The sequence below is a fragment of the Gopherus flavomarginatus genome, chromosome 2 (genome assembly GCF_025201925.1).
Source record: "Gopherus flavomarginatus isolate rGopFla2 chromosome 2, rGopFla2.mat.asm, whole genome shotgun sequence".
Taxonomy (NCBI): Eukaryota; Metazoa; Chordata; order Testudines; family Testudinidae; genus Gopherus; species Gopherus flavomarginatus.
Genome location: NC_066618.1, coordinates 256,888,851 through 256,915,963, shown reverse-complemented (window position 1 = coordinate 256,915,963; position 27,113 = coordinate 256,888,851). Strand labels below are relative to the sequence as shown.

General features: G+C 42.5%; 1 protein-coding gene across 4 annotated transcripts; it reads right to left on the bottom strand.

Moving 5' to 3' along the window:
* Positions 1–16,228: 16,228 nt before the first annotated feature.
* PDP1 (pyruvate dehydrogenase phosphatase catalytic subunit 1) lies at positions 16,229–26,882 on the bottom strand. Of its 4 annotated transcripts, none has more exons than XM_050940976.1 (2): positions 26,855–26,882; positions 16,229–20,507 (listed from the first exon to the last, which is right to left on the bottom strand). In XM_050940976.1, the coding sequence occupies exon 2, from the start codon at positions 20,461–20,463 to the stop codon at positions 18,859–18,861; it is 1,605 nt and encodes a 534-aa protein (XP_050796933.1). In that variant the 5' UTR covers positions 20,464–20,507; positions 26,855–26,882; the 3' UTR covers positions 16,229–18,858. The 4 variants fall into 4 exon arrangements, with proteins under 4 accessions (XP_050796933.1, XP_050796935.1, XP_050796936.1 ...); XM_050940978.1 differs by lacking the exon at positions 26,855–26,882 and adding an exon at positions 26,600–26,769 and having other exon boundaries at positions 16,229–20,535; XM_050940979.1 differs by lacking the exon at positions 26,855–26,882 and adding an exon at positions 26,600–26,764.
* Positions 26,883–27,113: the final 231 nt, after the last annotated feature.

Genomic DNA, 27,113 nt, shown 5'->3' with positions numbered 1-27,113 from the left:
AAAAAAAAAACAAAACTAGCCTCCGCTAAGATAGAGAGAGCCCCTACTGTAGTAGAATCTAATGGGGGCAGCAGTGGAGCATATTACTATTGATGAGCTTAGGCCTCTGCCTGAGACACAATCTAGTAATCAGTATATGCTTGGTAATCAATATGGAAACCTTTACAAAATAACCTGAAGGTTACCCAATAGGGAATCAAGAGGTTGTGAGAGTAGCAGGGTCCTAGTGAATGAATTCTTCACCAGATTTGGGGTCAGAGGCAGTTATGCAAAGATCAAGAAGAAGCTTTTACTCCAAAGTCTTTTAGCAGATTTGTAAAAATTCTAGGCCTCCATAACCTCGCACCACCCCGGCACACTCACAATCTGACGAAATGATGGAAAGGAGACTTCAGGGATTCAGCTGATTACCTCTGTAGAGTAGCACCAAAGGGACTGGGCCTGTATATCCCATTCCTTTCGATGGTTCATAGAACAGCAGTCAATGGGAGTACATAAGGTGGCTGCCCTAAAAAGGAAAACATTGTGCCCTGGAGAGGCTATAGGCTGTAGAACTTGCCCTGGGGTCACAGAAGGCTCAAGAGAAGGTAGGCATGATCTGCCCCTTGAAGGGCCATGGGCCTGGAGCCAGCCAGCCCTGTCTGGAGACAGAGCCTCTTTAAGAACAATTGTTTAGGCCTGGTAGAAGGGATCCTCAGCCCCACCTGGGAAGGGGTTGGCTGATTGCCTGAGGAGCACTTGATTCCTGTAAAGGCTGGAAGAGTTCAGTTGAGGAAGAGGAGTTACAGGAAGCAGGTCAGCTGCTGTGGCAGGTCCCGGAGCAGGAGAACTTGTGGTAAGATAGCCTACAAGAGAACTGGAGCAGGGAGGCTCTGATAAGGAATCCCTGTTTCCGGGGAAAATAAGCTGTTGGGTTTAGGTTGAATTCTTTTATTGTGAGGTTTGCAGAAGAGTGTTTGTGCAGCCAATACATGGTACTCTGAAGAAACAACCTGAACAGATACTGGGTGTGACGTTAACATACCTCCCAAAGTTTCAAGTGGCTAAAGTGGAACACAATGCACTCAGGTTTGGCTTATCTGCCCCTCTGTAGACAGAGACAGAGACATGGCTGGGCCAAACGTGAGTGGTGCTGTGATCCCATGCACTGGGTCACAATGCTATTCAGTTTGGGAGCCCTCTCAAAGGAGGCCCAGGGAAAACTGCCACTTCCTCCTCTGGGCAGCCTTGAATGCAGGAAAAGTTCTACTGCAACCTGGGCAAGGGGTTTTGGGGCTCAAAGCGAGACAGTCCCACAAAACCTGGGACTGTTGGGAGGTTTGTGTTGATCCTTTCTTGACTGGGAAGACAGGCCAGCAGCCTACACCTTCCTACATAGCTTCCCTTTAGAAGGCTATAAACAGGATCACCACCCAGTCTACTTTTAGTTGCTTTCTTTTTATTTAGATTGGAAAAGACTAACACTGGGCACGCAGCAAATAGCTGTTTTAGTTGATTCTGCTCCACATGATGAGTTAGAAGCCCCATCCATGCACTGTTTATATTAAGTCATATCCTGAGGACCAATGTTTTAGCTGTCAAATTAGGGATAAAATTGCCCATATAATTATCACACCTACACCTTTTTATTTTCTGGGTTTGGCATTCCCTGTCTGGCTTTGAACTCAGGCCCAGCTATACCACTGCTGCTAATAAATCTGTCTTTCAGGAATGTCATTGCCTGCTCAGCAAATTATTACATTGGAATTGCAGCTCATAAAATGCACTAACTCCAAGACTATGTGCATGCTGGGGTTATGCCCCTTGCAGGTTTTGCCCAGATGACCACATCATCAGCATGGACTCAGACACAATCTGTCCATAGCTCTCACTAGTGGAATATTTCTGGAACTAAATATATCTCCAAGGAAGTCTCTGAAAACTTAATCTGTCATAGAACCTATAAACTCTACAAACGTTTGCACATCCGTGATGTGCTCATGTGATGCATCCAATTTTTGTAAATAGCTCTGCCTCTGCTATCTCAGTAATTAATTCCTTTTTGGTATTTAATAATACACTTGGCTTATGTTATCAGTAGGATCTTTGGGATCCATAAGTATTCTGAGGGCCCTCTTTAAAAAAAGGCACAGAGAAACACAGCTCATCCCTGTAGTGGGCTTATCTATTGGCTTTATGCCACTTAATATAACCATTCATAATTATTTTCTGAACTTTAGTCTTAAGAGCACCAGTGCTCACCCCAAAGTACAGAGACCTAGAAAAACTGTCTACCCAGTAAATGCTGCACAGTAATGCTCCAAGTCAGCAGAGAGTGGTGAGATCTGTAAGTATGTGGGCAGACTTATAGGGACAGAATGCCTCCCTTGTCTAACATTTTTATGATTATTCATGAAAATAGCAGAACATGATTCATTATAACCATGCCTGAAATCCAGACATGTCCTCCCATCATTATATAAACCTAGCCTAGGGCCACAAAATTTTTGAAGAGCCACATTTTAGCCTGACTGAAGAAGAAAATGAAGTGGCAAATACAGAAGCCAGAAAGAGTCCCCTGGAGAAAAAACTTAACAGCAGGAAACAGAAAGAATACAGGAAACATAACAATGAATATTCATTGCGCATTATCCCCCAACAGTGTACTAAGCAAATGAACAAAACTAATCTCAGTTGTAACATGTTTCAATTGTTTTCTGTGCATATTTTTCTATTTCTCTCTTCTTTTTGTCCTCTTCTTCCATGTGTGCCTCTCATTTGCATCGTTATTGTCATCCCGATGGTCAGCCTCTTTGTGTCCCCATTTTCCTTTCCTTCCCTTCTCACAGCCAACATCACAGAAAAATTGTCCCTCATATTGTATAATAGGTGCTGGAACTAGAGGTGCTGCTGCATCCACTGGCTTGAAGTGGTTTCCATCATGTACAGGTTTTACAGTTTGGTTCAATTGGCTCTCAGCACCTCCATTATAAAAATTGTTCCAGCAGCCCTGTATTGTATATTTAATTTACCCTGGGGCTGATTTTTTTAAAGCTGAGTCTCACTTCCTGCACTCACAGGAAGTTAGGCTCTGGCATGTTCCCATTTGTGTACAGCTATCTGTGGGTGCAAAAGGGAGACGAGGTTAAGGTTCCTTTAAAAATCATAACAGTAGAGTCTGTGTCTCAGACAGTTGCTCGATTTTTCAGGATTATCTGTTTCTTTATGATCTTTGTCTGAAACTTTAACTATTTCAGATCCCTCTTTGTAGTCTGGTTTGCTTTTGCATTGTGTCTGATCAGTACTGTGCCCTCAACCATGAGTGATACACTCCAGCTGTCTTTACAGCTCTTTCTTCTGATTTCTTTTGCATTGCAGTTTATTGTGCTCTCTCTGCCAGCGTGGTCCCTATAAATGTTATGACTTACCCCACAGCTTTCTGTTCATATATGCACTACCACAGGTGGAAAGCATATTCTTACACAATGATTTTTTGCTATATATACTTGACTACATGCAGGACACTGTTTTAGGGATTGCTTCGCAATTTGTTTCCCTAAGTATTGTAGAGAAAACATCCAGTACAGTGCTTTTCCCTCTCTGTGATTGTGTCCCCCCTACTGCCATTTCAGTCCAGTCTCTGGTTTTGCGGTCTCTCAAAGGTCATAATGTGTTTTTCTCTCCGTTCATAAGCTTGACAGATTTCTTAGTGAATCTTCCAGCGTTAGCTGATTCTCTAAGCAAGTGCTCCCAAGTCTCCTTTCTGTTCATCCCCGAGAACACTTGATCTCATATCAAAAAGGAACTCATGACTCCGTTACTTCAGGAATAAGCTTTTAATCTCACATCTGTGAAAAGCATCAAAGGTTTCTGCAGTCTGCTGCATCTGGAAACAGAGCGTTCAGTATTCTGATGTTTCTATTTTAGTGCTGGTTAGAGAGAACTGCAGGCATCATGTTTGCTCAGGATGATGTCTAAATTGGCTGGACTGCATCTATTAGCAAGTTCAAGAATATTGTATACTCCAATTGTTTGAAACCCTGCCACAGTTAATGATAAGGCAACTGTTAGTTTACCAAACTTCTTGTTTGCTCCGATGGCTGTAAAGTAATAATACCGGTTTGAATGCTTGCCAGCTGCTATCCATATTTCCAATTATTTTCAGGGCTGTTGTGGGCTCTTATCATATCCATTATGTTCTATTTTTCTCCTTTCTTTACTTTATGGTTGGTTGGGTTGTCACTATGGAGTTCTCACACCCTTGTAGTACCACGTCATGGGTAGTCAGTAGTAAACCAGAGCTGTAAGAAATGGAAGTCTGAGGATTCAGTTCAACTCATTAAGGCTCATTTGTCACAAAAAGTGACACAAGCATTGCCAAAACTTAAAAAAGAGACAGATCCCTCGAGTCTCTGTCAGAGGCAGTTGTAATCCACGCAGGCTAAGGCTGCATGAGGTGTTTGATCTCCTGTGTTCATTTGTCAGCAGTGCTCATTTCTGTACTGCTGGCAAGTTGCTACATTGCATGATGCCATCTCTCTCCTTTCTTCCAGGGTCAGACACAGGCACTTTTTGATGAGATGTGTCTTATACTATGTGAATGTTTTTCTTGCGCTTGTTTGTATTTCTGATATTGGAGTAGAAAATATATCTCTGTCTCAGTCTGTCCTTTGTTACAGGGGACGCACAATCACGCTTTTCTGGGTTCAGACTATGCATTGTACCTTCCTGTTTCCAAATTACGGTGATTGATTCTGTATTTGGTGACAGTCTGCCTTTGTTTTACACATTTCTCTCTAAAGGGTTGTCTGCTTCTGTGATAGTTCTGTGTAGCAGTTTAATATTTTGCTGTTTTAGTTCTTCCTAATGACTCATATTTTTGTGTTTTAAGTGCTGTTCTACCCTCTTGAGCAGGGCCATTTGCTTCACCAGTCAGGCAATTAGCACAGTTGAGTTGGGGAAGCAATGGGTTATGGATCATGTTTTTACATAGACTTTATTTTGGATCCTCTAGCATTTTGCAGTGGAAGGAGCAAAGGAACATAGAAAGTTGACTTTTATTGATAGCCTTTAGTCATTATGGAGCCTTACTAGTTCCAGTGAGCAGTAATGGCTAACTCTGTTGTAGGACTATCCTTGGAGGTTATGACAAGAGAAATGTAGCTCACCATGGATGAAATCCATCCTGCACAGACTGCCTATGCAAGATTGGGCAAGAGGGATAGAGAGGAATGGAGAGGCAACACAGGGGGCTTCTGCATCTCTTGAGGGTGAAGCCTGAGAGAAAGTCCCATTTGTAGGGACCACTTTTGTAGGCTGGTATAAAGAGTATGTAACAAGGCATTGAACATTGGGGTGCACGTGTGCATCCCAGTGTACCTACTACTGCCCTTGGACCCTTTAAAACTGTGAGCTGTAGCCTCAGGGTACATGGTTAGGATCCAAAATGTGACCATTTATAAGACTTCTTTGCCTCTTAGCTGAGAGCAGCAAACAAGAGATACCCAGGGTCAGAGAAGCCTTCATGGTGGCGATGGTGCAGGGGAGGTGTTTACTGCTAATGTGTCTTCTCTCCCATGAAAGCTGGGGCTACCACAGGAGAAAGGTGTGTCCTGTCCTGTCCTCTCCCAGCTGGCTGAAGCTGGTAAGGCCTCCGCTGGTTATTACTCAGTAGTTTTGGCTTATTTGTTCTGGTTTTGAGTTTGTGTTTTGGAAATAAAGCAAACCCTGAACAAAAGGACATGGAGACCTGTAACTGGGCTTTATTTTCTGTCCCTGTCTGGTGAATCAGAACACTGGCCTAGAGAGTGGCATTGGGGGTGAGCCGGGGCAGGAACCAGGGAATCCACGATTATGTGTTTGCAGTGCTCCCAGCATAATACAAAAGTGGTATGGGGGACCCTCATCCAAATCACCAATACAGTTTTTGAATAAAACTGGGCATTACACAACCACTGTGTCAGCTCATTTCTCACCTTCCTCCTACCCCAACCCAATGCTTTCCCTGTTTCTCATCATGCTTTCTTTTGCTGTCCTGGTAGTTTTCAGCCCATCTGACAGTATGCAGGGCCAAGTCAAATTGAATTAATTTTGTAATTAAGATGTGAGGAACAATATCAGATTCTTTCCTAATGAGGAAATATCATATATTACAGCTATTGCAGCTCCTTTGATCACAAGTTTTGCAGTTTTCCAGTCTTCCACTGACAAGCTGTGGTAAGCTCGATGTCTTGTCTGTGTGTTTGTCTGAAATTATGTGGGGATATATGCCATCCTGGAAAGTTTCATTTATGTATTACAGTTAGGCAAGAGTGGGTTGGTATAGACAGAGAACCTGTGGTATAGTCATATGACCTTCCTGCATCAGACAAGTCTCAACGCACTGTGAAGTCATTACAATGGATGACATACTCCTTTAGGGCTGCATTAAGCCATAAAGCTCATCCCTGTGTAAGGGGCAGCAGGAGGAGCTCTGGGGGAAAGAATACCTCACAGTCATCTTTCCTTCCCTGCTCCAAAAGGAGAGAAAGGAATTACTGCAACCCATAAAAAGCTTTTCTTCTCCTCTCCTGCTAGCTAGCATGTATGTTGGGTGGGTGGGAGGAATCATCATTCTTCTCTGGCCACCACCTCAGGGGAAATATCAGGCGTGCGGCACCTACTCTTCCTTGCTGCCCACAATTCAGGGAGCCTACTTTACCTTCTTTCGCTGCACGGCCACATTCTGGCATGGCACAATCAGACCCTGATGGAAGGTTTTTTGCTTTGCTCAGTTTGCTTAGTCATCCGTAACTCGAAAGAGCTTAAACTGAGCTGTTTGACCTTTCCCCATAGTTTCTCAGAGCCTGCCTTGCCACTGACTTGCTAGGTGAAGCACTGGCATTCATGTTTGCCTCAGGGTATTGAAAGGTAATGGAATTTGTTTACAAGTAGAGCTGTGTGAATAACTGATTATTCAAACCAAAACCATCTTTTCTTTCAAGCTGACCTCAAAGAATTTTTTCCAGTGGACCAAGAAGAAAAAAAATAATTTTGGTCAAACAAAACATTTCATTTTGTTTCTGAGGGGTTTTTACCTTTTAATATTTGTAAATTTAGAAATTAAAAATCATTTTTAACAAAAAAATTGAAAAATTTCATTCAGAGAATGTCAAAATGTAATGTTTTCATTTTTTTCAGAAATTTTTTAAAGTTTTTTTCCAGCTTAAACAGTTCAGCAAATTGGACGTGAATTCGCAAAATATTTTGGCCAACCTCAATCTGCATTTTTCAGTAAAGAAAAGTTTCTGCTCTATTGACTATTAAGATTGCCAACAGTGTTGTCCCTTGTTGTCAGCAGGTAGGTGGTAGAATGGACCTTTCTGGATACACATCCAAGCGCAACAAAATTGTTTATTAAATGAAACATGCAACCATACAAATGTTTCTAGAAAATTCTTACTACTAAAATTCTAGTTCAGGCACTCCTTAAATATTCCTGTGTCTACCCCTGCCCTTCAGCTGAAGCAATTCACATGGTTTCTGTGCATAGCATAGTGTGATTATGGATTAACAGGTATGAACTCTGCACGGACTCTGATCATGGAATTGCTAGTGCTATATCACCATAGGCAAAACAGGCAAACACTGCTTTTTCAGGAGCTACAATGATTTTAATAAGAAGTACAACAAGGAAGCAAAAAAACCTGAATAATGAAAAAGATTCAAGTTAGCACCATATTCTATATCTGCCATTTATTAACAGAGCTGCCCATTCCCGTGTCTACTCTTTTATTGAATTTTTCAAGAAAAAAGCCTAGTAGCCATCACATTGTTTGCTTTGCACTAGGCTGACATAAACCAGTTTCCTCATAGGAACATTTGGGCAATGCCCTTGGCTGTAACAGAGTGGCCAAACTATTATCTGGCTCCTGATACTGCTTCCCTTCAAGTCTGTTTCTTCCTCTCTGGTTGAAAAGAGCTTGTTCCTTGGGTAAACAATACAAAAGGAGTGGAAGTTTGCAGATGAGCATTTCACTCCATTTAAACAGCATAGGATAGAGCACTTAAATCGGAAAGTTGGAATGAGAGCTGGAGAGGATAAAGGGTTCTGCCAATATGGAGAAGCAGGAAGAAAACAAGCAAGCAGAGAAGGAATGGCAGTGGGAGGCAGGGAAGCGGTTTCCCCTCCTAGCAGATCTCTACAAGAGAAGTGGAAATGAGGTGTAGAAAAGAGAATGCCTAGAAAGGGGAAAAACCCACAAGAAGGAACAAAGAAATTTACTGCCCTGGGCTGCCCCAAGAAACAGGTGTTTATGTAAAGGTGCATTGAGGTGGGGGGAGCAACAAGCACAACAACACTTGTTCAGTAATTTCATTTTGAATTAGAAGAGGAAATATAGGAGGAGGATGAGAGGGAAAGTGATGCACATGGTGTGGCAATGCAAAGGTAAGAGTGGTGCTGAGTGAATGGGAAGGTTGTACTTGCACTCTGATACTTAAAGGGTTACCCTTGCTATGGGGAGAATAGGGCAGGGGAGTGGTACATCTTTTAGGTGACAAATCTGAGGAACTGTCCCAGATTGAGGTGTCATCAGAGGAGGTTTTAGAACAAATTGGTAAACTGAACATAATAAGTCACCAGGACCAGATGGTAATCACCTAAGAGTTCTGAAGGAACTCAAATGCGAAACTGCAGAACTACTAACTGTGGTTTGTAACCTATCATTTAAATCAGCTTCTGTACCAAATTACTGGAGGATAGCTAACGTGATGCCAATTTTTTAAAAGGGCTCCAGAGGACACCCAGGCAATTATAAGCTAGTAAACCTGACTTCAGTACTTGGCAAACTGGTTGAAATTATAATTAAGAACAACATTGTCAACACATAGATAAACATAATTTGTTGGGGGAATAGTCAACATGGTTTCAGTAAAGGGAAATCATGCCTCACCATTCTACTAGAATTCTTTAAGGAGGATCAACAAGCATGTGGATAAGGGGATATAGTGTATTTAGATTTTTAGAAAGCCTTTGATAAGGTCCCTCACCAAAGGCTCTTAAGCAAAGTAAGCAGTCATGGGGTAAGAGGGAAGGTTCTCTCATGGATTGGTAACTGGTTGAAAGATAGAAAACAAAGGGTAGGAACAAATGGTCAATTTTCAGAATGGAGAGAGGTAAACAGTGGTGTCCCCCAGAGGTCTGTATTGGGCCCAGTCCTATTTAACATATTCATACATGATCTGGAAAAAGGGGTAAACAGTGAGGTGGCCAAATTTTCAGATGATACAAAACTACTCAAGATAGTTAAGTCCCAGGCAGACTGTGAAGAGCTACAAAAAGATCTCTCAAAACCGGGTGACTGGGCAACAAAATGGCAGATGAAATTCAATGTTGATAAATGCAAAGTAATGCACATGGGAAAACATAATCTCAACTGCACATATAAAATGATGTGGTCTAAATTAGCTGTTATTACTCGAGAGAGATCTTGGAGTCACTGTGAATAGTTCTCTGAAAACATTCACTAATTTTCTATCCCTTTCTTAATGATAAGACAGAAAATATCATATTGAAATGGAAAGCTCACTCTCCCATTGAACCTTTTCTGCCAATGGACTTTGATTTTTGCCCTACCTGTGGTTTCTTTAGTGAAGATAACACAACGAATCTGCTACAGCTGACATGGAGCTGGTTTCAGCACCTGGACCAACAAAGCATTTAAAAGAGCCCAAAACACACAGCATCATCCACTTTCCATTAATGTAATGCAAAACAAAGACATTTTAAAATTGAGATGTTTTAAAAAAAGAATCTATGCATGCCAAGGAGGAAGGTAATTTTCATCATTGTTTAAAGAGATCAGGAACTAGTTTCAAACTTTGGCTTCTATAAGCCAGTAGTTAAGATTAGCAGTTTTTATAATAAGACAATGTTGTTTATTGACAATTCTAATTTACATATCACCTGATAAGAGCCTGGTGGGATAGAAGAGGGGTGGAAAGAGAACATACACTACTTCATCCATTGGGAAAGTTTTCTATAACAGAAAAATTAAAAATCATCAATAATGTTAAACTAAAGAGTGTAATAAGTACTATCAGCGTTAGCATTTTACAACAGTGGGGAAAAAAGTTGCAACTGCAATATATGTGTGTACATAATTAAAATTAGAGTACAAGCTCTTACAGGGAGGGGCAATAACGATTTGTTTGCACAGCAATGAAACATGCTGTCAGTGCTGAATAAATAATTTACCTCTGAACATACTGGCTAGCCAGTTTCCTGGGTTAAGAGTGAACCTCTAGAGATGTCCTTGCAGTAGATTAGAAAGGATGTAGTTTCCTAGGAAGTGGGGCTCGTACAGAATTCAGACCCACCATGCTTTACCCACGGAATGAGAAACAAAACTTGGAGAGTGACAGTAGCGACTCTGTCCTGGCACCAATCCCAAAATTTGGAGGCTCAGCATTTGGCAGTTAGTTGGGTGTTTTAAAATGAAAATAGGGCTGTGGAGAAAGAAGGGTGAGAGACAAGAATGGACTTCAATGCAGAATTCAAAGGATGAATGAATTCATCCCAAAATATGCTTCCCTTTAAGCAAGCCAACTTTAAAGAAGAGGAACTGATAACTGCTCAAAAGAGTTAAGTAGCAGCCAATAAGATTATTCCAATTCCCCATTAACATGACTAACCTTTAGCATAATAATAATGAAAGAGCTCTGATCCCTTAGTCTTCCAGACATTTAAAAATACTTTAAACATAAAAAAAAAAAAAAGCAAAATACTGCTGAGAGAAAATGTTATTTCACTTCAAAGGCCTGGTATTTAGAATGGACCTTGCTTGGCCTCCTTTTTTTGCCTAAGCAAATGCCTGAAAGCCAAAGTGAGGACACAAACTGTCTGATGTCTGGGCAGATTCACTTAGAGCAGTGGCTCTTAACCTTTCCAGACTACTGCACGCCTTTCAGGAGTCTGATTTGTCTTGTATACCCCAAGTTTCACCTCACTTTAAAACTACTTGCTTACAAAATCAGATATGAAAATACAAAAGTGTGATAGCACACCATTACTGAAAAATAGCTCACTTTCTCATTTTTACCATATTATAAAAAAAATAAATTGGATCTAAATATTGTACTTACATTTCAGTGTATAGTATATAAAACAATATAAACAAGCCATTATCTGTATGAAATTTTCATTTGTACTGACTTTGCTAGTGCTTTTTATGTGCTTACGTGTACCCTTGGTTGAGAAGCACTAGCTTAGACCATGTGTACATGGGATGTTAAATTGGATTAGTATGTTTGCTCTAAATATAGCAAATTAACTAATTGAACTGACGTGTGGCCCACACTTCTTTATTATACTAATGTAAGGTAGTTTGTTAATCACTGTGTCAACACAGCTCTGCGCTTCTCTGAATTAACCATGCAGCATTCTGAGCAGATATCCCATGGTACAATGATCCACCACTTGCCTCTATGCATTCTGGGATTTTCTTCCATTATATTGCATTGCATTATAGAATGCCTACCAGAAGCTACAGGAATTCTGAGACTTAGGGACAAACTAAAACTCTCATAATTCCTCTCCTGGTATTCCATAATTCATCTGTATTTTGCTATCGCCATTTTTTATTTGCTGTCAGGCAGCATGGATGACATACTGCTGAGCACTGTGATAATGATAGTCATTAGAATAAACAGGATGATGCACATATTGGCAAACACGCAGCTGGCTGGATTTGGATCAGAGGGTTTTGGATGCCATGGAAATATGCCTACTGGTGGAGGAGGGGCAGAAGTATGAAGTTGGGCAGTTACTTCTGCAGCTTTACTCAGCAGAGTACTACTTCTTGGCTCAGTCAACTTGCACTGACTGGGGGAACAGGATAATGATACAGAACTGGGATAACCAGCAGCAGTTGCATAACTTCAGGATGTGGACGACTGTTTTCCTAGAGTTCTGTGCAGAGCTCACCCTGGAGCTGCAGCAGCAGAACACCAACATGAGCTTTCCCCTCAGTGTGGAGAAAGGTGGCCATCACAACTGGGAAGTTCTCCATGCCCGGTGGCTCCTGGTCAGTAACTAATCAGTGTGGTATTGGTAGATCAACAGTTATGGGTGTTGTCATGGAGGTGTGCAGTACTATTCACCAGCAACCACACACCGCACCATAGTAACTCTAACTCAGGAACCAATCCATGCAACAAACCTCAATGCCAACTCTGCCCACATATCTACACCAGCGACACCATCACAGGACCTAACCAGATCAGCCACACCATCACCTGTTCATTCACCTGCACGTCCATCAATGTAATATATGCCATCATGTGCCAGCAATGTCCCTCTGCTATGTACATCGGCCAAAATGGACAGTCCCTATGTAAAAAGATAAATGGACACAAGTCAGATATTAGAAATGGCAATATACAAAAACCTGTAGGAGAACACTTCAATCTTCCTGGACACACAGTAGCAGATTGTTTATTGCGAATGAAGCATGGTGCTAGTGCCTGGCCAGATCAATGGTTACAGGTACACTAACACATGTATGCCCATGACAATAGACACCTGTAGCTCAGCCCAACATGCACAGCAAAATAAACCAATGTTTGCATTCAGCCAAGTTTCTGAAAAAGTTTAATGATGCTGAGGATGTGATTAGAAATGCCTGGCAATCTCTATGCATTTTGGAATTCCTGTGGAGCCTGATTTTGGCAATTTACCTCACAGTTAACTGTACCTAAAATCTCATTTGTAGCAATGTATTATGACCCAAAATACATTTTTACTGCTGCTTTTGTCTGTTGCTACAACATGCAATGTGTTTGAGTTGTTTTCATGCACTGTGATGCTGACATGGGTGGAACAATGATCGACAAGGAGGGAAAGTAGTGAATAGCATGCAGCTCTGAAAGAATGGGATGTGGCAGTCCAGGTGGCTGATGACTGGGGATTGGGCACTTGAGGGAAAGCCTTTATAGCTTTAACACTCCAGCCTGGATGCCAGTTTTTTGGGGGGTGGGGAGGTTGCAATTAAAAGCAAAGCAGGTACACCACAGAGACAGACTGTCAGAAGCTGGATGTGATCACTCAATAATTGTCTGTTTTTTCATTCCCTCTGAAGCACCTGGACACTCTCAGAAGACAGGATACTTAGCTAGATGGATCATTGGTCTGATCCAATATGGCCTTTCTTATGTTATTACTGTAACTAGAAAAGCTTAAATTCCCTCTCCCTGTACAGCTAATTATAATACAGCACAATACTTACTAGCAGAGGTCCCCTTTGAGGTATTTTCAGGGTGGCTGTACTTGGACTCTTATGCAGTCTGAGTTCACCATGCCCTACAGTTCCTGGCTATCTGGAAAGCTGTGTGCCTGCTCAGACCCCCATACTATATGTGAGGTCTAAAGACACTTACTATGCTTTCCTGGGGTGCTTGCACTGTTTGGTTTGCTTTCTGGGAAAAAATGTCCACCACATCATTCTTTGGGGGTGAGGGAGTGGAAACAGTCAAGCTGCTCATAATATGGACAAGTAGGAGTACTACCAGAGGTCCTGTTCTTGTTCCTTGTCTTCAAGTACTTCTGCAGAAGTTCCTTTGTTTTGACTTAGTACTGGGACAAGATCTGGGAGCAGCCACTCATCTTCATTTGCTCTGACAGCATCCTGTAGATGACTGCATTCCAGTTACTCTTCTCTCCAGCTAGGACTGGATATGCAGCTCCCTGTAGGTGGTAATCAAGACCAGGAACTGCAAAGGGATCCATGCCAAAGCAGGCAGTGTTGGGGCAGCAGCATCACTGTTATCCTGGGAATACAACTGAATGTGTTAACTCAGCACTACCTGGTATTGAAGCGCATATACCTGCATGCCAGCATTTAAACAGAGGTTATGTCTGGTAAAGATGATGGTCCCCCTCTGGTGGTGGAGACACAAAGGTAAACTGATTCAGGCATAAAGCAGTGCACTATGGGATCACAGAATATCAGAGTTGGAAGGGACCTCAGGAGGTCATCTAATCCAACCTGCTGCTCAAAGCAGGACCAATCCCCAGACAGATTTTTGCCCCAGTCCCTAAACAGATCCCTCAAAGACTGAACTCACAACCCTAGGTTTAGCAGGCCAATGCTCAAACCACTCAGCTATCCCTCCCCCCTCAAGGAATACCTGATAGAAGCCAGGTAGTTAGGAATGTGGCCACCTGAACCTTAGCTAGAAGTAAACACCACACATATGAAGGTTAGGTTGCAGCAAGACTAACTATAGGAAGGGTATATATTTGCATTAAAATGCAATGGTACTGTGAATTGCTTTAGGCAAGTTAGGAAGCAGGAGTGCCTCAACAAATATCAGTTACTATTCTACAACAGTGTTCTCTCTCACAGCACTTAAGTTTAAATGAGGTCTTCACTTAACTTCAACTATAAACAAAATTTAGGCAAGAAGTTAGTTCTACCTGACTTCAGAAATAGTTCCTCCCATCTACTCCTGGGGGAATTCTGGGCCACTGTGGATGCACAGACTTTATGTTCCCCACAGATTTCTTTGCTCCTCTGCAGAAAAATGACTTTCTGATGGGGAAGCAAAGGGAAGCCACAAGAGTGGTCAGGCAAGCTCCCCCTCCCCCCAGCAGTATGTTTTGGGTGCCCAGGGAAGCTAACAGAGCAGTAAATCACTATGGGGCAAGGGGCAGGATGGGGAATACCTGGCTGGTAGCTGTTAAACTGCACGAGGCTCAGCCGCTAGTCCCGGCTGGGCTGGGGAGGATGGGGCCAGGTGAATCCCATCCTCAGATTTCTCCTCCAGCTGCAGGAAACTCTGCAAACTCTACCCCCTCTTCCTGCATCCATCACTCCACTGCTGCAGGGGGAGGGATCCATGTACAGGCAGCTGCTCCCCCATCCACCCAACTCCCATGCATCCAGACCCCCTCACCCCCCCCACAATGAGCCCCCCTGCCCGTGCAGCTGGACCACCCCACCAAGCCACCCACACCCAAATCCCCACTCCACCCCACCAAGCCCCACTCCCCCAGCACCTGTACCCCCCTGCCAAGCTCTATCCCTCCCACACCCACCTGCTGAGCCTCAACCACCTTCACCTGGACTTCCCTGCAGAGTCCCATTACCATTGCACCCAGAACCCCCCAACAAGGCTCTGTGCACACAGATTGCCTCCCACAGAACCCTCTCAACCCACACCTGGATCCTCCAAACTAAGTCCCTCCACACTTGCATCCTGTCTTGCTGATCATACCCACCCACACCTGGTGAACCTGGCACAGAGGGGCAGGGCCCTGGGGTGTTTCTGGGGCAGGCCTAGTCCTTGCACTGTGCCAGGGTTGGGTACAGCCTCACCACTGAGTCTGTGTCCCAAGGGTAGAGGGGAGCTGCACAATTATCTCCCACCTCTATGCAGCCAGTGGACTGTGCTCCCCATGGCTATGCTAGAGCCTCCACATTTATTTGACAAATAAAATTTGCAGAATTTTAAAATAAATATTTTTTTGTGCAGAATTTTTAGTTTTTGGTACAGAATGCCCTCAGGAGTACTCCCATCCTCTTCTACATTCTAAATCCCAACACCAGATAAAAACTTGGGAGTTCCACAGTACTGACTTATACCATTGTATCAGATATTTGTGCATATTAGACACATTCATTTCCTTATTTCAGATTGAGTATGGTCCATTGGATGTCATTCATAATAGAAAAGGTGCAGGCCTCAAGTTTAATAGAGAACAGTTTGAGCTTGATAGTTGGTGTTACCCTCCTCTTTCTTCTTGCCTGGTCATACCCAGGCTCACCCCTTTACCATCCATGAAGATTAATAGGAAGATCAATACAGGATACAGAGTAATAATATGTACAGGAGAGACACAAGCTTCAGGGTAGCTAGGATCAGAATTAAAGACAGCCATATAGTCTAGTAGCCAAGGCCCAGTGCTGTGAGTTAAGATCTGCATTCTCAAACTGGCTCTAACTTGGTGTATTACCATGGCAAAGAAGTCACAGCACTCCTGTTTTCCTACCCAACCTTTTGTCTACCTTGTCAATTTAGAATAAGATTTGCAGAGCAGGGACTGTCTCACTACACAGTGTTGTACAAAGCCTTACAGAATGTAGCTTCAATTCTGGTAGTACTATAATGTGTTAGAACTCTCTCCTGTAGCCAGGCTTTTAGGGGAAGAAAGGCGAAATAATGTTCCTTGTGTGCTGCAGAACAAAGTGTTACCTTATACCAAGTGATGTCTGTATAACTGATTTTTTTTTATTGAAGTCTATTAGAAGACTGTTGTAGATTATGTCATATGGCATTCAACAAGTACAGTTTACTGCTTCAATTCACTGCATACATTTTGAATAAATCTCCAGCCCCTATATAAATACTGGTTCATTTGATCCTGTATGAAAGATTTTTTTTTTTTAACAACTGAATATTGTACAGAGGATCAGTGTTAACTTGTTAAACCTAGGATTGTACCAAACCCCTATTGAGAGCCATACATTAAACATTTCAATATATGTATTATGTTTAACAGTAGAAAAGTATAATGAAGTCTAAATAATGTAACAGCTTAAATACATTTTGTAAGGGAACGAAAGACAGCATAAGGGAGGACAAAAGAACATACTGACCTATCTAATGACATTTAGTCATTAATATGCAACATACAAAGCCAATGATGACTAACAACCAACACTTGTTTAGGACATTATAATTTGTTCTCTCCTCCTCCAAGGTCCAGTTTGTCATTCACATTCCAGACAACATCCTCAATTTGGGGTGGGGCAGGGAGGAAGGAAATGAAGCAAGCTCTGCTGTAAAGATCAAGTTTCTTCTACCCACAGAGGGAAGACCAGAATATTTTGTTAAGGCTGCAGGCAGTTAAGGCTGCACAGCATTTATACAATGAAAATAGTGTGTACTATAAACAAGTTCAGTGATTGTAGTAACCTTACTTGGTAGTATTAATGTCCATTGGAAAACTCAAGTAGCTTAATGACCAACCAAGACAGGAAACTATGTTTTTACAACATATGTAACATTAATTGGACTCAGAAGATTCCTTAAGTTAGTTATAATGGAGAACTCCAAATGGGAGTTAAATACCTTCCTGACTTTTTTTTATAATTATAATGCAACATAGAAGATACTGAACATGGTGACCTAAAACTGCTCCAGGGCCTCTAGAAACAAGATCACAACAACTAATTACTAGGAGAACACATGTAATCAAGAAAGTTTCTACAATAAGAGCCAGAATGATAAGTTATTCAATTCAAGGACTACCACTAAGTGTATAAAGGGCCACTGATGCTATTTGAGTTGAGAAAGCCCCCAGTTTCATATTATGCTTATTTAGATATTAAAAGTTAAAGAGGGACTGAAAATGTGATATGATGACCTCTATGCCAACTTTAGTAATGTGTTCAGTAGTTACAGTTGTATAAAATTTAGTCTGAAATACCACATCATCTCCTTTTAACTTTGCAATTCAGTCATTACAATACAGAGAAACATTTAAGAGACTTTCTTCTATCATGAAATTGTGGATGCAAGAGAACATGCATTCACTGATTGAGTTCTTTCAAAGGATTTACAGTAATTGATGTTGTAATGCCAAGAAAGCAACTATAGTTATGCATACAACATGCAGGCCAGTTAGTTTTCTCTATTAGTACACCTATTTAAAAGCTTTTTTAATCTTTATGTTTTCAATTTACTAACCTATACAAAACATGAGTGAATGTCCCCTGATGTTGATATTTAAATAATCCAGTACATGTGACCCAACTGAAACTACCACAACAGAAGTTAACATGAGTGCCAATTTACTGAGCCACCAAATAGCTAACAGTGATTTTCTAGTCTCTTCAGAGGTTCATATTAGAATTCATCATGTGATTAGAGATTTTTGGTACCAGACAGTAGTATTGCCTGCCAAGGATGTGACCTTTTGAACAGGCATCACAGTTTTGACTGAAAATACTTTCACGTTTTGCAAAAGGCAGAGTTATAGTTTCATTCTGCAAGCTGAAGTCTTCCATAATGGAATTTTCTTATGCAGTTGATTTTTCAGTGATGACAGAAAGATATTATTGCCCTTAAAGTTGTGCAAAAAAATCCCCCCCCAAAAGCAGAAGACTGTCAACATGAGGGAATTTAAGACTGCATTTGTATAAGTTACTATGAGATCCCAATATGCTTAACCAAGTTATCTTAAGTTCTGGTTGATTATGGCTTACAGAGTTGCATTTGAAAGTTAAAAAAAAAAAAAAACATATTATATTTGCCTAGAATGTTAAGTGAAGAATGACATTGTCTAAGCAAAATTGGGAAAACTCAAGGATAAGAGTTTATCAAGTTAGTTTCCTATTACTTAAAGCACCTTCCTTCCCCTAGGGAGAAAAAAAGTCAAAACACCACACATACATGCAGAATAACTATCTACTTTGCAGACAAAAATTCATTCTTTATAAGTTCTGATATTCAGCAAGATTCCAATCTATCTAGTAAGATAGCCATATAGATATTTACAAGCAGGCTTTGTTTCATGACTAATCAAAACAATCTATCCCTCCCTCTCACCTACCCCTACGAAACCCAAAATATTGTTCTAGCAGCATTCATTGATTCAATAGTGCAAACTTGTTTCAAGTCCCTCTTTCCATGTTGTGCCATCTTCTTGGAAGACTTAGTTCAATAGCACTTTCCACAGTTAATAAAACTTTGGGCAATGGAGGGAGAAATGTACTTGCACACATTTTAATTCCTATAAGCAGACACTCTGGTTTGCTCACCAAAGTATATTTTCGTCTTCTGATCAGACTAGTCATTGTTATGACAACTTTGGTAAATTGTACATCCATTTAAAATTCAGAAATCCTCATTTTGACATGCACCTACAATATGAGAGTTGAACTGCACCACAATAATTGTAATGTCATCTCTGTACATCCTAGCCAACTCTTCAGGAAGACTAAGCATCTTGGACAGCCGTTCATGATCGACAGCACCAAACTCATTATTCCCCACTGCATGACGTATCAGATGAGTTGCTGCATTCTGATCTTTAAATACAGAGGAGATTCTGGCTCTCCTTTCTGTTAGAAGACCGTGCATCTGTCCCAGAGTTACCTTATAACCACCAACAGCTATTGGCTGTTGGTGGTGAACTCCAGTGAGATACTCTCCTACAATTCTAACCACATCCTGCCTGTGCATGGTCTCCCACAGGCCATCTGTAGCCAACACCAGGAATTTATCCTGAGGCCTTAATTTATGATGTATGACCTCTGGCTCAGCTGTGAGATATGGAGGAGTGTGATAGTTAGGAGGGATAAACTTGGTATATTCATTGTCATTCAACTGATCTGGTCCCGATTCTATAACTCTCTTCTGAAGTTCAATGCTCCATTTGAATTTCACATCACCAAAAGCTCTGAAAGGCATCAATAAGCCTAATAGCCTATCTTGTTTCACAACACTTTTCTCTTCAGACTTTGGATGCTCCAGTTTTACTCGTTCTATTTCACTTTCATTCTGTGCATTATGATCATAGGACAGAGTGACTGCAGACCAAGATCCATCTTCTTCTTGAACACCAAGCATTGCCCTGCTGTCACCAGTATTAGCAATATGCAAATCAACACCATCTACATGAGCCACGCAGGCGGTTGCTCCTGAAAAGGCCACTCGCAGTACCAAGTAATTGAGAAAAGAGTTTGGATCTCCCACTTGAGCTTCTAATGAAATATCATTATCAAGCCTCTTGAAAGCATTAATTAAAGCCTCTTTTACATCAGTAGTCTCTCCAGTGTTGAGGTCTATGAGCTCCTGCCAGTAAGTTCTTAAACTATTGAAATATAGTTTGGAAGCTTCCTTACTAAAATAATCATTGGGATGCTTGTGCCACTGTAGGATGGGCAACAGGGCACGGCCACTCTCCACTGCATTTTCTATTTCAAGTAGAGTCTCATGAGGTAACAAAGAGACAGCAATGTAGTAGAAGAGTCTTTCACTGACAGCCTGAGAACAAGCACAACCTGCGTGGCCATCAAATACACCTAGAAGCATTCCTCTTGTTTGTAAGCATGTCGCCGCACTCCTCCGGTCTTCTATTGGAGCGTTAGCAGGCAACTGGTTGCTATCAAAGCCAAGAATAGAACTTACATTTTTGCCATCAAATTCTGGGACTTTAAAGCTGTATTCATTTGCCTTCAGAATGCTGTTGACTTGTGGAGGAGTGAGGTAAAATCTCTGTGGTGTGGAAACATAGCTCCTTGCATGGATAAACTGATGAAAATTCTCTTTTGGACAGAGCGTTGCAAGTTTCTTCTGAGGTGCACATCTCAAATGATTGTGCGCCAAATGAGGTGACAAACAACAAAGATGTTTGTGATGGCAGTAGCACACGGTATTGTATATCCTGCCAATCTCACAGTTACGAATCAATGGAAACAGTTGAGTTGGTGCTGGCATGGCATCAGAGAATAATGGCAGTCTGGAGCTTCTGACAGGAATTGCTGAAAGACAAGAGGGAAAAACAACACACTACTAGGTTTAGTGAAGCAGTTATCTTTAGCATAGATTTGTATAATAGAAAGCTTAGCTACAGAACAAAATAAGTTTGTGTTTCAAGACAGTGAAGAAAATTGTAATGTTGATGAAATTGTACACCCGGAGACCTTTTAGGGAAGGGGAAGAGGGAAAGACAGTGTAAAAAAATGCTTGCAGAAGTGTATCATCTGGTTCAGGAGCAATGTGAACTATACTGTACTTAAATATTTGATTTAGATATTTTGGTCTTTGGTACCAGACAAGGTAGGAAGTTAAATGAGTACCATCCTTGTATGGTTAGGAGAGTTGCCAAAATAAATTCACAAAGAAATTGGAGGCTAGCAAGCCAATCCTTAGAAGTCTGCTTTCATTTCACAGTCTCATTTCCTGGGCCACCAGGAGCCATAAGATGCTGTGAAAGGAGCAAAATTAATCCCAGGTTAGAAGTGCTGAGGTGAGAAGAGTGCCTCAATGCTGGCAGATACAAGGAGCAGCTCTGAAATTCTTCAAACTGCCCTGCAATTTGGAATAAGGAGGGCACAAATAGCAGTGCACACCCAAGTGCTGTGCTTTAACTCATTCATGTGGATGCTGCAGGTGCAAACTGACTCTATGAGTCCCAAGTCCACACTAAGTAGTCCTCTTTGAAGTTTCTACAGAAATAGAATTAAGTCTTGAGAACATTAACTAAAGCCTCTTCTACATAGGAAGCCTCTCCAGTGTTGAGGCTCCTGCCAGTAAATTCTTAAACTGTTTAGATTAGTTTGGAAGCTTCCTTACTAAAATAATTATTGGACTTTGAAAGGAACATTAGTGCAAATGTGAGACCTTTAGGTTTATGCCCACAATGTCCACATGGGAGAGTTACAGAGCAACACATAGGCCACATCCACACTACTCGCCGGATAGTAATCAATCTATCGGGGATCGATTTATCGTGTCTCATCTAGATGGAATAAATCAGTCCCCGAATAGATGCCCATACTCCACCTCAACAGGAGTAAGCAGAGTCAATGGGGAAGCTGTGGCAGTCGACTTGCTGCCATGAGGACGGCCAGGTAAGTTGAACTAAAATACTTAGACTTCAGCTATGCTCTTTGCGTAGCTGAAGTCTAAGTATCTTAGATAGATTCCCCCTCACACACACTTCCCCAGTGTAGACCAGCCCTTAGGCACACACTGTGGAGCAGTACGGTAACTCCTCACTTAAACTTATCCCAGTTAACGTTGTTTCGTTACTGATCAATTAGGGAACATGCTCGTTTAAAGTTGTGCAATGCTCTACCATCATTTGGCAGCCACCTGCTTTGTCCACTGCTTGCAGAAAGGGCAACCCACTGCAGCTAGCTAGTGGGGGCTTAGAACCAGGGTGGACTGGCAGCTCTCCCATCAGCTCCCCACTCTCTTAAGTTCCCTGTGCAGCAGATGCCCAGCAGGCTAGCAACTGCAGCTGTCCCTCCCCCACTGCCATGTGCTGCTCCCGCCCTCTGCCTTAGAGCTGCTCCCCAAGACTCCTGCTTGTTGTGTGGGGGGGAGGGGCAAGAGGGGGGCTAATGTCAGAGTGTCCCTCTCCCCCCTGCTCCTGCACCCCGCTTACCCCATCTTCCATAGAGCAGGGGGACACAGGACAGGGCTTGGGAGGGAGGGAGCTTGCTGGCAGCAGTTGTGTCTCAGCAAGCTGATCTAATTAACAAGTCAGTGTACTTAAAGGGGAAATGTGCATCTCTTGCTCAGGTGTGTCTCTCTGTCTGCAGATGCTGTCTCCCCTCCCTCCATTCCTGCTGCCTTTTAGAGTGAGAGAATTAACCCTTCAGGGCTCAACCAATTGCTAGTTCATCATTTTGCAGTAAGGTATTCCCTAGGAAATATCCCACCCTCTGACTCCACCTCAACCAAGCTTCACAATCATCATCACTGTGTACTAGTATTAAATTGTTTGTTTAAAACTTATACTCTGTGTGTTATTAGATTATATATCCTAACTTTCTCATTTACATTAATTCTTATGGGGAAATTGGATTTGCTTAAAGTCATATTTTTCAGGAACATAACTACAACGTTAAGTGAGGAGTTACTGTATAGAGGTAGTCCCCTGTCTAAATTAGACCTTCTAGAGAAGCCTACCCAAAGTTATGTGCACTGACAGTTCTATTAACTGTAGGAATGCCCCCTTAAATTGAGAGTTTGAAAACCAAGAAGATTATAGCATTAATGAGCCAAGAGATTCATACCTGTAAATTAGGTCTTATAATGGCCTTCTGTCTTACAGAAACAACTTGAGAGCACCTACATTTGCAATTAATAGAAACTATAGTTTGTTCCAGTGTCTTATTCTCAGGGGAAAAAAAAAGTGTCCAGAATAAGATGTTAGTGTTTATAAAAAATAAAAAAACAAAAAAACCCACCTCATTACAAAACTAGTCTCACTTATAAACTAAAAAGGGATTTTTTTTTTTAGTTAAGGCTTTTATTTGCAAACTTTGCAAAGGGACAGGATGACAGATTTCAAATCCCCACCCTGAGATTAATAAAGTGGCTTCTTGCTAGAAAAGTTCAAGACAGGAGATCTACTACAAAGGAATCAAGAATCAAGCAAAAGTATTCTACATAGCAACTGAATAGATTACTCAAGAACATCTCCCCTAAGAAGAAGCTAGATTGAAGATGCTCTGACCACCACCACATCCCTCCAGATAATGGTCCCTGCTAAAGTCATACAATTAAAAATCAGTACATAAGAAGTAATGTTACTAATCAGAGTTGTGTGATGCAACTAACTTCAACAGTATTAAAGAATACATTTGCCCAGCTATAAAGGTAGTCACATAATGAATCAAGTATTTGTTGAATAAACTGACAGATACCAATACCAATATAACATTTGGTGATTACAATTCAATCAGCTCTATTACTTCTCAGTTTCATTCTACTTTTTCTTTTTTCCTATAAGATCACAGTATCCTTTTCTTCATGTGTTATCAGCACATTTCCTCTTCTTTCTCTCCCTCCACACTCTCCTCTCCTCCCATTTTCCCCTCAAAAAGTTCCTCTCTCTCTGTCTGTGTATTTTTAATGAAACACACACACACACGTCCTCTTTTTAGCTTCAGTCTCTCCCACTCATCCTGGTCCCAGCGACATAGCTCCAAAGTTTTACCAGAGACCTAATACGCTGAAGACAATACCTCTTAGTAACAATAGGCTGCCACCCCAATCTTAAGTGAACGTGCGGCAGAGCAGCCAGGGCTCTCTCCAACCACAGACTACTTTGAAAAGGCAAGGTGATAAAATTCTTACCAGCATGCTGTCCCCAGACTCGGCTCAAGGGGACCATCATTTAGGTCAGCCTCCAACTAACAGACATCTGATAAATTTGAAGCTGCCCTCCCCCACAAGCTTTAGAAGGGATAATATTCCCTGTCATTTTCTCATCTCTTGCAATGCTAAGTTGGTGTGAAGGTCTTCACTACACTACCGCTCCTTCAAATTTCTGTATACAGCTATGGTGGTGGTGTCTCTGATACTCTACTCCTTTTCTAATTCTGTTTTTGGACCTTCATCCACTGTGAACAGCCTTAGTGTCTGCCTCAGTGAAAACTGATTCAATTGTTGTCTGTTTCTATTGTACCTTATGGGGCTCCTAAAGCCAGCTGTGAAAATTCAAAAAACTGGTTACTTTTCATTTCTGCTGTTTCCAGCTTTCCCCAGCTTCAGCAGACATACTGAAACACACTTGTCTGTAGACTTAATAAAAAAGCACTGCACTGGTTTACACACAATTCATAACTAGACCATAACATGGTCTAGGTTGCTTTATTTATTTATTTTTAAAATTAGAGTGAAAGCTTATAAACTTGTCAAAGTTGATGGCATTCGCCCAAGAAAGCTTCCAATTTGACCTGGGCAAGTAGGTTGGAAAGGACAGGCTAGAAAACACACACACACACAAAGCAATCCATTACCACTTCGCTAGCTAACTCTAATAGTCCCTCCTACTACAGAAGTATGCAGAAAGTTCTACATACATATTACTTTTGAGTGTCATGTTCACGTAGCATCTTTTTTAGCAAGACAAAAAAAAGTCTCAATAGATTCTTTAGGTATACTTATGGTCAGAAAGGTGGATATTGGGTGTTATGTATTTGTTCTTCATCAGATGTTTAGTGCAAAATTTTATGATTGCTAATTTCAAAGTCAAATTGTGTTCAGCTTCACAAATCACCCTACTCTAGCAATTTTGTAGAAAGAACTCTGCTAAGTTTTTGTTGTTTGATCCATGATGAAGCAAAAATACAAATAATGTTTTGCAGCAGTATTGGCTCTGCAGTGCCACCAGAGGTTAAGTTAGTGAAAACCTTATCTGTATCAGCTGAAAAACTCCACACACATCAACAACACAGGGAAATCATACAGAGAGAAGATGTGACATTAAAAGAGAAAAGCACTGAGAGAGCAGGCCCATGTTTTTCCTTTTTGTTTTTGTAACAGCAAACATACTTAAGCTTTTCCTTGCCTTGTAATGCTTTACAGCAGATCACACCTATACTGACACGTGCATGAGTAGCCTATTTTAATGTTAGCATAATGAGCCAGGATTTATTAAAGCTAATGGGTAAGTGATGTCCTGAATTCACTGATAAGGTACAGAATTACTACAAGTCTGCTCAGTTATCCCTATAAACACTGACACAAAGCATGGCCTCAGACCACAGCTACGCAGCCTACTTTCAGGATGGTCCACACCAAGTATTTTAAGAACCAAGTAGTGAAAATTTGGTACAAGACAAAGAAACAGGAAGAACTCAAAGACAAAATTAGTTTGAAATATTACTAGTCAGCTTGTCAAGTGATTAGAGCCAAGCCTGCCTTAAAAGAGCATCCAGAGCTTAAATGGCCTGGAAATAACACTTTTCAGACCATAAATGCTTTATAAACATTATGTTTATAGCTATGCAAATTCTGGATTTTTTAATCGTGCTTATCACTACAGTAATGGGTATGAATATATAATTTTATAACTTTTTAAGGCACTGGAACATTTTAGTCAATATACTAAAAGTCACCATATTTTGGTGCTACATAAAAAAAACTTGGTTCTTCCCTAAAAAGTACTAATGATTAATTAATTGCATCAGAAACCCCCATATCTTACGATATGAAACCAACCCCATGCCAGTTTCAAAATCCAGTCAAAGCTGTTACGGAAAACAAAGGAATCAGTCTAGTCTATTGAGAAGGGATGTTGGGGAGAGAGAGAACCATCAGGCAGAAGTTTTAGCTGGTCAGGTGTCAGCCCCTATTAAGAGCCAGCTAGCCCTTCTCTCGTGCAGGCAGTGGTTCTCAAACTTTTGTACTAGTGACCCCTTTCACACAGCAAACCCTTGTGTGTACCCACCTTTTAAATTAAAAACACTTCTTTACATACTTAACACCATTAATAATGCTGGAGGCAAAGTGGGGTTTGTGGTGGAGGCTGACAGCTCCAGACCCCCCCATGTAATAATCCCATGCCCGGAATGGTCCCAGCCCCCAGTCTGAGAACCCCTATCCCTTCCATAACTCCCACCCGACCCCAGTCCCAGCTACTCAGCAGGGATGAGTGCGATACCTACCGATCCGCCTGGGCCCGGGACACACACACATTCTCCTGTCACAACAAGAAGCCGCCAACATCCACAAAGCAGCAGGAGCAGCCCAGGGAAAGCAAGGCAGAGAGGTTACCAAGGAGAGCGCGGAGAAAGGAGCAGCAGCCGCTCTCCAACGTTGAAGGGAGACAGGCGAGACACGCACAGGCGGTTTGTGCCGCCAGTGAGCAGCCTTAGCAGCAGCCGCACATCCTCGAGAATGAAGCGCGAATAACCGTACAGCAGCCCCCGCACATCAGCCTCCCCCGCAGCACCGGGAGGCAGCGCGCGTCGCCCCGCCACCCGTCCCCGTCACACACACCCCGCCCCCGCCCGGCTCCGGACGAGCGGCACAGCGGAGTGACGCAGCCCCCCGGCCCGGTCACTCGCGCAGCCCGCCGCACGCCCTGGCCCCGGGCTGTGTGGACACGCACCTGGCCAGCTCTGGGGACCCTTCCCGCGCTGCCTACGCGCCCATGAGCGGGAAGGGGGATGGTGCGGAGCCGCCAGGCCGGCGCGCCCCGCTCCCGGCTGCTCCGCGCACTCAAACGGCAGCGACCGAGGAACGCCCCGCAGGCGGCTGTGATGACGCGCCGCGAATTATAACCCCTGCTGCTAGGGCCGGGCCGCCCATTGGCTGGGGGGGGAAGGGACCACATGACGCGGGAGGTGCGGAGGCCCGGACTCACCGGCGGTGCCGCGAAGCGGTCCCGGCCCAGCAGCTCTCCTCTCCGAGCGGGGGCCGGCGCGAAGTGGGAGGGGCGCCCACAGCTCTGCCCCTTTGAGGCGGGCGCCCGCCGCGCGAGAGCCAGGTCCCTCCCCCTGAGCCGCCGCCTAACGGGAGATGGGGTTGCCTCGCCTCGGCCGCCCTAGCGCGGGCCGCCGCCCGACCTCTCGGCAAGGGTAACAGCTGGGCCGGGCGAGCCGTAGCGCCCCGACTCGCTGCCT